The sequence below is a fragment of the Phyllostomus discolor genome, chromosome 4 (assembly GCF_004126475.2).
Source record: "Phyllostomus discolor isolate MPI-MPIP mPhyDis1 chromosome 4, mPhyDis1.pri.v3, whole genome shotgun sequence".
Classification (NCBI taxonomy): Eukaryota; Metazoa; Chordata; class Mammalia; order Chiroptera; family Phyllostomidae; genus Phyllostomus; species Phyllostomus discolor.
In genome coordinates this window covers 148148460-148161310 of record NC_040906.2, presented here as the reverse complement: position 1 = coordinate 148161310, position 12851 = coordinate 148148460, and the positions used below count along the sequence as shown (strand labels likewise).

The following is a 12851-nucleotide window of genomic DNA, read 5'->3' as shown; positions in this document are numbered from 1 at the left end:
TAAACTTATTGGGGTGGCATTGGTTAATAGCATTATATAAGTGTCATGTGTACAATTCTGTAATACATCATCTGTATATTGCATTGTGTTCTCGCCACCCAAAGTCTAGTCTCCTTCCACCACCATATGTCTGATCCCTTATAGGGTCAAATGGACACTCCAGGCTTCAACCTCACCTCACCCTAAAGCTGAGTTTTCAAAAATATGGGCCAGCTACAATACAATTAAATTAATTTAACAGGTGGTAACCAGCATTATAAAAATTAAGTAGCAAAACAGGAAAAACATTGGGTGCTACATAGACGCTTTGTGAGATTTTCTTTCAGATATGTGTGTATGTGTGGGTGTGTGCCGAAAAGATTCTTGGCAAAACTTAAAATTCCAAGCAGCGTGTCATTTTTAATTATATTTTATTGACTAACAATATGTAACTTTAACTTGATGCTAATTTAGTTCAAAACAATTCAGCGAAGGTTTTTTTTTTTTAAGGCTGGAAAATGTATTTAAACAAGCAAATATGCCTCATTCCCTGTTGTGTCCTGGAGTTACCTTATCACCTTCATGAGCTCACTCCTCAAAAAGATGAGTATCAAAACAGTGTTTTTCACAAGAACAAGTTTAACCTTGGTAAGCAATCAGGATATGTGAAAGACATGACTAAGACTCTAGAGGCAGTTTTCTCAGAGACGGTAATTGTCTACTTCTAGATTTATGGATAAGCAAATTATAATTTTTATCCACACGTCTTTCTTTCACCCATTCATCATTAAATATATTCATCTACTTAGCAAAAGGCACATATTATTTTGCAGGACTTCATTGGCTGGAACAAAAGGACAGGCTACAAAATTAATGGAAGCCAGGCAGAGCCACCAGTCCTGAGAACTATCAGGGCACACACTTAATTGACAGCCACAAGTCAAGGCCACCAGTCCTTTTGAAAACTATCAGGGCACACACTTAATTGATGGCCACGTGTCAAGATCGAGGGTAACTAGTTGGCGCTGTAAGAAGGCATTGACTGAGACAATGTAAAATCCTGAGTGACAGGGAGGTGACCTCAGCATCTGAATGGAGGGACCAAGTACTATGATTATTTGTGCATGATTTTGTTGTGCATTCCAGGTGCTTTGTGAAAGTTTTCTTTCAGTTTGTGTGTGCATGCATTATACATACGTGCACACACGTACAATGCCTTTCTTATTATGGATCAAAATGAACAGAGTTTGAAATCACTACTCTAAAGCATGAGAGGGTGGGAAGCAAATATCTAGCTCCCACTATGTGCCCTAGGGTTCTGACATTGTGTTAGAGAGAAGCTAAGAAAAGGCTCCAGGGAAGGGTTTTTCATGGGTCTTACTTACAGATCTGGGACCTAACTAAAATAAGAACAGCTAAAGCAGAGGCCCTGTCCTGAGGCTCTTCACAGACAGCCATTCATTACACCCAGGAAGCCACAACAACCCTTTATAACAGGTTCTGTTGTAACCACCCTCATTCTACAGATGAGGGAAATCAAGCAGTGACAGGATTGAACCACTTGTTAGTGGCAAGCCAGAGTCGGAACCCAGAGCACTTTACCCGGCGCTGCTCTGGATTTTTCCTGGTCTTGGTAGGGTCAGTCCATCTAACTCACTGAGGTTACTTAAGTGGCTCTCTGATGTTTGACTGCACCATTACCAACACTAGGAAAGTTCACATCACTGTCAGCGACCATCAACACCCTCGTCACACTTATAGATTGCCTGCTACGTACTTGGAGCTGCTCTCATCATTTTATATATGTCTTTTTTTATACTTTATTTTTACACTATTGACACTATTATTTTTACACTGTCGACACTATTACAGATGTTCCCATTTCTCCCCTGTTTGTCCACTTCCACCTATCCCCCATTCCCCTTCCCTCTGGCCATCATCACACTGTTGTCTGTGTCTGTGGGTCTATATGGCCTAAGTCTATTTTGTCAGGTCTAAGTATTGCTACTCCAGCTTTTATTTTTGTTTCCATTAGCATGGGATTTTTTTCCCATCCCTTCATTTTCACCCCGTGTGTATATTTTGTTCTGAGGTGGGTCTCTTGTAGGCAACACATATGAGTAATGTTTGCTTATCTATGCAGCTACCCTATGTCTTTTGATTAGAACATTTAACCCATCTATATTTAAGATTATTATTGATAGGTACTTATTTATTGTCATTTTTCCCTTTATACCTATGTCCCTCTATTTCCTCTTCTTAAAGGAATCCCTTCAACATTTCTTGCAATACTGGTTTTGTGGTAACAAACTCCTTCAGTTCCTTTCTTTTGGGCCTGGAAAGCTATTTCCCCTTCATTTTTAAATGATAGCCTTGCTAGATAGAGTAGTCTTGGTTGCAGGTCTTTGCTTTCCATTGTTTTGAACACTTAATTCCAATCTCTCTGGCCTGCAGTGTCTGTTGAGAAATCACTTGACAGACAGCCTTATGGGAGCTCCCTTGTAGGTAAATAACTGCCTCTCTCTCGTTGCCTTCAAGATTGTTTTTAACCTTCACCATTTTACTTATGATGTGTCTTGGAGTGGGCCTCTTTGCATTCATCTTGATTGGGACTCTCTGTGCTTCCTGGACTTGTGTCACTTGTTCCTTCACCAGGTTAGAGAGCTTTTCCACCATTGTTTCTTCAAACAGGTTCTCCATCCCTTGCTAACATTCTCCTCCTTCTGGTAGCCCCATGGTGTTCATGTTGTCACACTTGACGTTGTCCCAGAGGTTTCTTATTTCTTTTAATTCTCCATTCTTTTGATGATCTACATGGTTGCTTACCATGAACTTGTTTTCTAATTAGTGGATTTCCTCCTCTGCTTCATCTGACCTGCTGTTGATTCCTTGAAGCAAATTCTTCATTTCAGATATTGTCATCTTCATTTCTGACTAGTTCTTTTTTATGGTTTCTATGTCCTTTTTAACACTTACTATCTCTTTGTTTAAGTTCTCACTGAGGCTACCTATTCTTCCCCTAAGGCCTTTGAGCATCCTTGTAACCATTATTTTGAACTCTACATCTGGTATTTTTATTTTTTCCATTTCATCCATTTCATTTAACTCTTTTTCTGGGGATTTCTGTTGTTCTTTTTTTTGGGACATTTTTCTTTGTCTCTCTATTTGTCTCTGTGTATTAGGTAGATCTGCCATGACTCCCTAACTTGTTATGATGGCTTTATGATGAAGGTGTCTTGTTGGGCTCAGTGACACAATCTTCCAGATCACCTGCACTCCATGTTCCAGGAATGTTTCCTGTGGGTTATGTGCACCCACTGTTGTAGTTGAGTCTTAAAAGCTGTTTGCCTTTTTGTGAGTGGAGTTGACCCTTCAGTCTGGGTAGCTATAAGAGTAAAACCTAGGTCACTGTGTATGAGACACTGTGCAGGGGCTGCCCCCCGAGGCAGAGTTGTTCCCAGCAGGGTCTGGTGCCTGTCGGAGTACCCCTTTGGGTGTGCTACTTGTGTGGCTAGTTGATTGAAGTCTACCACTGGTTGTGTTGGTTCTGGGTCTGCTTGGGTGGGGTTCAGGTTAAGGTCATTGTCAGATATTGTTTGTAGCCTGCCTTGGCCTACCTGTTCGTAGCTACCAGGCTGTTCACTGTGTTTGCATCTATTGGCCCTGGGTGTGTGTAGGAGGGGCCAGGCTGTGTACCAGGATCAGCTTCCTAGAGCTCTGAGCTGGGGGCAGTTAAGTCCAACACACCCCAAGGTCAGCATCTACCTCTTGGCCACTAAGAGGAGAACTCTACCCCCACCCTCCGGTTGCCTGGACTTCCTCCAGAGTCTTATGAAAAAAGGCTGTAGAGTGGGCCCAAGCTGGCGGCACTCCACTGACCCTTCCACAGGACTCAAGCTTGGTAGGGTGAAGTGACCAGGTCAGGAGAATTGGGTTAGTGGGTCCCCTACTAGGGGCATCATGGTCAGGCACTCAATGAGGAGAATGTGGCCCCTACTCCTGAGCCATACCATTCAGTGTGTGTTAGAGTCTCCAACTCTAGTCCCCCAGAAGGAACATACCACAGGTTCAAGTTGAGTGCAGCCAGCTATCGGCCTCTACAGGACCAAGCTCAGCAAGACAGGGCATTGTTGCCAGAACTTGGGCAAACAGATCAAGAAAGGCTTCCTTTGGGGGTGGCATTGGCTGGGCCATGAGAGGGGTCAAGGGGCCCTCCTCTCCTCAGCTCTGTAGTCATGCCTGCTTGAGCGCCAGACTGAAGCCTCTGAGGTAGATGCACTCTGAATGTCTCAGCTCTGAGCCGAGCTGCCCTGCCCCCTGCAAAACTAAGCCCAGCAAGACAGGGCCAGTGAGGCTCATAAAAACAGACAAAGGCAGTCTTCCATGGGGGGTGGTGCTGGCCTGCTCACCTCCCTTAGCTGCATAGCATAATCTGCCCATCACTGGAGATTAGCAGCAATAACCTTTTTGACCCATCTATATGGTGGGGCAAACTTGTGTTTACTAAACATCTCCCCTTCTTATCATTCTGCAGTGACACTTTGAAGACCCCAAGGCACCTGACCTCATCATCCCTAGTTCAGAATGTCCCATATTCCCCTGTTCCCTTTCTGTCCCCGACCCTCTCGTGCATGTGGGGCTCCCATACTTAAGAGTGTATTAAATTTGGTTATTTTCTCATTTTTATCTATTTCATGTCTATTTTATTATTAGATCACTAGAAAGAACCTTGAGGAGGAAGTCTGTTTCTACCACACACTCTTCTTAATGTTAATCTTTTAAAACATTTTTGGGTATTATCTACTATTTGGGTGCTATTTCCTACTGTTGCTTTTATCATCTTAGATAGCCCATATAGAGATATGCTAAGAAACAACCTCTTCAAGGTGTGGTTTGCTCCCCACCATTGCCTTCCTTCTCATTGCTGATAAAGTCTCTAACCAGTCAGGCCTTCCTCTTTTTCCTTTTCTTGAAAATACTTCAAAGCTCCATGCAGTGGGGATGTGGAACATGATGGGAAAAACTCACTGAGCCAGGCTCAGAAATTTTGGGACATTACAGTTCAAAATTTCTTTTAAAATTTCTCACTAAAACTATGTAACACCAAGGGGAGAGGGGAAGAGAAGAAGAGAGGGGGTAGGGAAAGAGGGAAAGACAGAATAAGAGGGTGAAGAGGGAAGGAGGTGTGAATGAAAAAAAGGGTTCTGTGGAAAATAACCTCACAGGGAGAGCTGATCATAATTTCCTAACTGGGCAGGTCATGGAGGGCAGTCACACCACAGGCATAGCCACCTCTGTTTATTGTTCCTGTGCATCCAGGTCAATACGCCTTTAAAATACCTCTTGAGTAAGGTATGTAACCCTCAAGAAGGCACACAGTGTTGTTAACTATCCTGCGATCCAATCCCCTCTTTCTTGCTTTCTCCAATCTTCCTTGCTTCCTCTTCTTAATTTCAAATGCATAAAAGAAACTGCAACATTCTTATGCTCAGGAGCATTTAAAATCTTGCTCCCTGGCGCATATCCTCAGTTTGGCTCCAATAAAATCTTCAAAAATTCTCTAAAGCTTTGGCTGTTTCTTACATTGACAAAGGGAGGGAGGTAGAGAGAAGACTGAGGGAGAGAGGTGATGACAGAGAGACCTGATCAGACCACTGGGGAGAGGTAGGGAGGGCCCGCAGGAGGAGTTTGTGGAGGCAATGCTAAACAGCCTAGGACAGGATTGGCTGAGACCTGAATGCCTTCAGAGTCCATGGAAATAAAGATGGCTGGCTCTCTCTTCCTCAGGGATGCCTGGGTGATTGTGCTGCAGCTGCCTGCATTTCCCAAAGGACGGTGTTTTGCATGGGAAGGAGCTCTGGGCACAGCTTAGCATCAGGCTGGCCTGGGTTATTCTTCTTTGGATGTTCTAGAGGGGACGGCCTCTGAGGCAGAAACCAATTCTAAAGTTGTGTAGCTTTTGTATCTTATGTTGTTTTAGATTGTAAAGTAATCCTATAAAAATAAGATAATTAAAAACTAACAAGGTGAATGATAGGAGAACTCAGGTGTTAAAGAATTTAGCCTTAATTGATAGTCTTAAGTGATCAAAGCTATAACTGAAGATTTAGAGTTTAGCTTTAATTGACAGGATTAAGTGACTAATACAAGTAGAAAGCTGTTATTCAAAATCGTGCAGCTTTTGAATAGAGACTCCTTTCCTTTATCCCAAACTTTTGCCTCTGGAATTTTGCCTAGAGGATGGCAATGGGCTGTTAGGACCTCAGTTGCTGTTCAGTAACAGAGGGAGAGGGAGAGGGAGCAATAGAGAGGGGGAGAAGAGGAAAGAGAAGGTGGGGGGGCAGAGAAAAGGGGGGGAGGGGCAAGAAGGGAGAGGGAGGGAGGGAAGGAGGAAGAGAGAGCAAGTGCCCTCTCTCCAGGGGCCAGCAGAGGTGTGGCTCCAGGACACTCACGGCCCTGGTCTGCAGCTTCTGTTACCTGTGACCCTACAAATAAGTCTTGTCACTTTGAGCTATGAAGGCCTTATTTATAGTGTTTTGTTTATGCCTAAAAAGTTTTTTAATCCCCACCGGAGGATGTGTTTATTAACTTTAGAGGGAGAGGGAGTGGGGTGGGGAGAGAACAAGAGAGAAGAAACATGAGTGTGAGAGAGAAACATCAATTGGTTGCCTCAAGTATGCAGCCCATCAGGGGATCAAACCTGCAGCTTAAGTGTATGCCCTGATGAGGACTGACCCCACAACATTTTGGTGTCTAGGACGACACTCCAGCCAACTGAACCACCCGGCCAAGGCATGCTTAAAATTTTTATATGACATGTTGTCTTTTGCTATAAACTGACTTTTGGTTGAAGTTCAGTAATTTTTTGTTACATATGTTTTTTATACATATGTTATATATATTTACAATATGCATAAATGGAATTGACATAATCATGAAAGCAATAAATTATTCTTAGTAATGTTTCTGCATAAGATTTACATGTTACCTTTCAATGTGTACTACGTGTATATAATGTATTACATATAATGCAATTTATGTAATATGTTAAATGGTAATAAAAATGCTAGTAACAGTTGCAAAGGCAAAAACGACTAAGTGACGGAGACATCCTGGCTGGTGCAGCCGTCTGGAAACAATTACCTGTGTAGAGAAACGTGTTGGAGTGCCCTCCCACCACGACGTCCACACCCTTCACTTTCTGCGCGATGAGTTTGTCCATTTCGAAGCCGGAATGCCCCAGGGCAATAATTTTGTTCACGTTTAGGGTGGTTAGCTTATCCACTTGATGTTGCAATGCTGTGATTTCATCTTCAAATACTAAATTTGTTCCTAAAAGGAACAAAACAAATAACATGGACATTTATTAACAATAATTTTTATTAGACTGCTTACTGTACACACTAACATGCCAAGTAAAAACACCTAAATCTATTTAAACCCTTAAATTACTAAGGCCAACACACATTTTTTAATTAAATATAGAATCACTACAAAGGTAACCCAAAAATATTATTGATTCTTAGTTGCACTTACTTAATATTGCATTAGTTTAAGGTGTGGATGGTATTATGTTACTCAAATTCAAGCTCAAGCTCTGAGGAGGCTTCAGACTGGCAAGCCTATCTTTCTCTATTCTTTTTTTTTTAATTCTTTAAAAATATTTTACTTATTTATTTTTAGAGAGAGGGATCTTAAGGTAAGATTTCCCCTTTTTTACAGCTGTGTACTATTCCATTATACACATGTACCACATACTTTTTTATCCACTCATTTACTGATGGACACTTGGGCTGCTTCCAAATCTTGGCTATTATAAATAATGGAACAATGAACATTGGGGTGCACATATTCTTTTGCATTAGTATTTCCGGTTTCTTCAAACATCTTCCCAGCAGTGGAATTTCTGGGTCATAAGGCAGTTCCATTTTTAGTTTTTTGAGGAGATTTCAATTGTTTTCCACAGTGGCTGCACGAGTTCGCATTCCCACCACCAGTACACTAAGGGTTCCTCTCTCCACATCCTCGCCAACACTTGCTGTTTGTTGATTTATTGATAATAGGCATTCTGACAGGTGTGAGTATCAGTTTAATTCTTAATAAAAATCCTTATTTCTGCTAGCTTTTAGTTTCTCTTTTTTCTTCAAATATGGAAAAAAATTAATTTGGATAATTTAGAAAAAAACATCATTTTCTGTCCTCACTGACAGTGTTTTGGTGAACGTGTTCCTTCCTGTTAGAGTGGCTCAGAAATATTTCTTGAATGGTTTTAGGGATATAAATGAATGTGTACAAATGGATATATAGGTATAGAAGATATATATCACATATATCATCAGATGATTCAAGAATATATATGTATTTCCCAGAAAGCGAGGTACACAAAGTCATTAAAACTACAAGAGATGATACCATATGATCTCACCTTTAACAGGCATCTAATCAACAAAACAAACAAATAAGCAAAATATAACCAAAGACACTGAAACAGAGAACAGGCTGACAGTGTCCAGAGGGGAGAGGGGAGGGAATTTCAGGGGAAAGGGGGAAGGGTTTGCAGGAACAAGTACAAAGGACACACGGACAAGAACAAGAGGGGGTGGGAACAGGAGGAAGGTGGGAGCACTGTGGGGGTGGGCTGAGAGGTGAGTAAAAGGCAGAAGACTCTACTTGAACAATGATTAAAATAAAAAAATGCAAGAGATGAATAGTGCAAAGGAAGAAAGATGAATTAACTAGACATGTAATAACGGTACTAAAACAGGAAAGGTAAGGTTAATTGAGGTAGAACCCCAGCTCTGGGCACTGGACTGCACCGGAAGGAGGGCAGTGAGTTACATGGCTCCCATTCTCCAGTAATGTCCCTGTTCCATTAGCCCTGGATTTAAATGGACTTCTCCAATTTTGAACACACTGAATTAAACAAAGATACTGTCAACCAAGAAGTTCAACATGAGCAGAAGGGCAAATGTGTTTAAGAAGTACCTTAGAATGATGTGGAAGCCACCAGCCTGGTTTTATCAATGTCATCCTAAGGGCACCACTTGCCCAAAGCACCCATTGTTCCTACTTTTCCCTGCAGTCCATACAGCAATGCCAAGCCCTAATGTGGAGCATTGATTTCTGGGCAATGAGTGCCATAAGAGTAGAAAATACCTGGATTTGAGAGAATAGGAGTTTCTTTTGAAGTGTATCCAACAATTCCCACACTTTCACCACCAACAGAAAGGATTTTATATGGCAAATAAAGGCTTGCTATTTGAGATGCTAGCGGCTCCTTCGCTTTAATGTTTGCACTCAGAATTGGGAATTTGGCCTGTTTGAGGAGTGGATCAATCAGACCCTCTGCACCATTATCAAATTCATGATTTCCCAGTGCCTAGTAGAAAAAGAAAGGAGAAAAATAATTAGGTACTCTGGAATTTCCAATAAAAGCATACTTCAAAGAATATTCCACTAGCCCAGTGTCTCCCAAACATGGCAGGGCTCCTGGAGTCAATCACAGGGTCTCTGTCCTCCTGAGGTCCAAAGTTAACTCAGTTGTCCTGGAGCTGGGCCCAGGGACATGCAAGTTGTCAGGATGGTTTGAGGACTGCTCCCATACCACCTGCTATCCTGGAGGTGGTATCTATGGAAGAGTCACCCGGGAAGCTGGTTGGGTGTCCATTGTTCTGCCATCCCAGATCTGGACTGCCTGGCCTTTTTTACCTTCTGTGTTCTCTCAGAAACCCACATTTCAATCCACCTACCCGTCTGCCAGGGAAAACTGTTAAAATCAATGGGGCTTGAGCAAAAGGTGACTGAAAAAGTATTGTTGACAGAGACCAGGGACCTCTTTTATTTATCACATCTCCCTATCTCCTTGGTCATGATTTCCTTATGTTTCCACCATTGTTTCTTGCCAAGGACTCTGTGGTCCCTTCTAATGTTTCTGGGGAAATGAAGATCCCCAAAGGCAAGCAGGAGAGAGCATTCTCATTTTACAGGGTGGCCTTGGTTTCTTCCTTCTCTCTTCTCTGGGCCACCCTGTGTTTCATCCCAGCAGCTTCCTGTCTGATAAACAACAGCTGAAATGACCACACCGTGGTCGGGGCTTCCAGACACACTCTGAGCACAGGGCTTTGTGAAGAGCTGGCATGGTTTAACGCAAGCCTTGCCTCCCACCTTCTCTGCTCTCTCCCATTCCCTACTGCTCTGGAAGTGGCTACTTGGCACGAAACAAGCCTTTTGACATCTGGCAGCTTCCCCTGGAACAAAACACAACATGCCAGTCACTTCCCCTGACAAGCCTACACCTCTTTCTCCATTGGCCTCCTGGAATTAGTCTGTTTTCTCTAGGAGGAGACAGACTAATATCTATCTGCTCGGGTTGCCAAAGCCGTTTTGCTAACTTAATATTTAAACCAGTGAGTCTCAAACTTTCTAAATACCACTCCTGATTTTGCTTTGTTTAACTGGTCATCTGGGAACAGGTCAGGAACTGCTGGCTGGTGACCCCTCAGTCTAAATTAATAGCCTTTGACCCTGTATTTTCTTATAGCCCCACCCGCATCCTTCCTAGCACATTCCACACTCTAGCAGCATGTTCATGGGGTCCTCACCCAACTGTGTCCTGCCCCCTCCTCCTTGCTCCATGGTGTAGCCACTCACCTACCACATAGGCACTCCCTGAGCATCTGCTGCTCAAATGGTTGTGTATTACGCCCTGAAGAGGACACATCTACACAGAGACAGCAACACAGCATCTTCACATTCTCACTACCTGCCTCCTCAGTTCAACTCAGAATTTCTGATTTGCCTTCTCCCCCATCTCTGAGTGTCTACTCATTTTTACTTCTTCCTCTTACCTAATTACTTCCCTCTTAAAAGCTAACCTAGTCTTAAACTTACTCCCAGTCTTGTGTAACTGTCTTTTTCTCTTCTGAGAATATCATTTCTTCCTATGGTGAAATGTTATTGTTAAGAGATTTCAATAACAATCTTGCTCAATGGTAAAGTTTTTAAAAATAAACATTTCTATAATTCTTCATGAAATGTGTCAGCCACCTTGAAGTTTACCAACCACGATTACATGACTGGAATTAGCTGACATCCTATTTTTTTTCTTTTTTTTAATATTTTATTTATTTATTTTTAAAGAGGGAAGGGAGGCAGAAAGAGAGAGAGGGGGAGACATCAATGTGCGGTTGCTGGGGGCCATGGCCTGCAACCCAGGCATGTGCCCTGACTGGGAATCGAACCTGTGATGCTTTGGTTCGCAGCCCATGCTCAATCCACTGAGCTAAGCCAGCCAGGACAACGTCCTATTTTTCATTTATTACATCTTGACCCAAGCTGCCACCAACTACCCAGTCAATAAAGCCAGAAACCCTGGAGCAGCCAAATCCTTCCCACTCACTCCCTCCCCCTCTCCTTCCACCAACCTCCCTTCCCTTTGCCTATATGTCCTGTCTGCCCCATTGCTACTACCTACCTGCAGCCCTCACCATTCTTTCTGGGTCACTGCAACAGCTTCCTTACTGGGCTCTCAGCTAAGGTCATTCTCATCTCTAATCTGTCCTGTATACTGCTGCTAGAACAACCTTTCTAAAAGGCAAATCTAATCTTGTCAATCTTGACCTTAAGGTCCTACAGAGGGGCTCCACTCCCTTGTTGACAAAACTCAACATCCTGAACACTTTGAACCACAAGGCTCTTTGAGATCTGGTCTCAGCCTCCCCTCCAGCCTCATTTCTGACACCACCCCCTAATGTGCAAGGCAACCAGGCAGGACTGGCTCCACCACTCATGAACAATGACCTGGGCACATTTCTAAACCACAGCTCTCTCTGGAAGGGCAGTGAATGAAAAAAACAAAAGTTGGAGTAAAAATGAACCAGCATTGACTAAGCAGTTGCCTCATATCCACATTGTGCAATGGGATTTCATACAGACAACCTGGTTTTGGGCTGAGAGTTGGTATTATGACTATTCTCATTTTACAGATGAGAAAAACTGAGAATCTGGAGACATTACATGAATTGTTCAAGATCACACAATTAGAAAGTGGTAGAGCTGGGACTAGATCCTCTTCTGTTTGACCCCAACCTTCTCACCCTCTATGCTTGGATATAAAGGGCTTTGTATATGGCCCAGTATATAGCGAACACTCAAAACCAAATCCTAACTATTTGTGACTTTTCATGCTCTCACCTATCCTTCTCCCTTTGTACCTGATAAATGATGAGTGTCTGACTGATACATAGATAGGTGGAACAGAATATTCCTTTTTCATGCCATGCCTTTATTACCGTATTCAACTATGGTTTCAGTTCCTAAAGTCTGATGATCCTTCTAGAAGAGAGATCTCCCAAGAACCCTTCATCATGTTCCCTGAGTTAGATGTCCTTCCGCTGGCCCATGGTCACCTCTGTGCAGACCTCACAGACTCTGCACCTGCCCACTGGGCCCCCTAATGCCCAGCAAAATTCCAAGAGCAGAGCAGGGACATACCATCAAATGAATACATGAATAAGCAGAAGTACTAATGTAGAAACTCAAGAGTTGGACAATTTTTATTTTTATTTACTTAATTTTGAAGTTGATAGGTTAGTTTTAGTTTTTTAATTTAAATGATATTTTATTGTTAATACTATTACAGTTGTCCCAATTTCCTCCACTTTGCCCTCTCTACCCAGACCCCTGTCTACTCCCTCAGGCAATCCCCACACCGTTGTTCACGTCCATGGGTCATGCATATATGCTCTTTGGCTACTTTATTCCCTAAGCTGTACTTTGATCCCCCTGACTATTCTGTAACAACCAATATATATTTCTTAATCCATGCACCTTTTTTGTCTGTCTCCCCACCCCCTCACCCATCTGACAACTAC

At 42.7% G+C, this 12851-nt stretch overlaps 1 protein-coding gene across 1 annotated transcript in view; it reads right to left on the bottom strand.

Moving 5' to 3' along the window:
* NT5E (5'-nucleotidase ecto) overlaps positions 1 to 12851 on the bottom strand; it is a 52618-nt gene that overhangs the window by 23566 nt on the left and 16201 nt on the right. The window contains exons 2-3 of the mRNA XM_028510894.2: positions 9136 to 9358; positions 7123 to 7311 (exon numbers count right to left, since the gene is read on the bottom strand). Of these exons, the coding sequence (XP_028366695.1) occupies positions 7123 to 7311; positions 9136 to 9358 (412 nt within the window). The remainder of the gene's footprint in view (positions 1 to 7122; positions 7312 to 9135; positions 9359 to 12851) is intronic.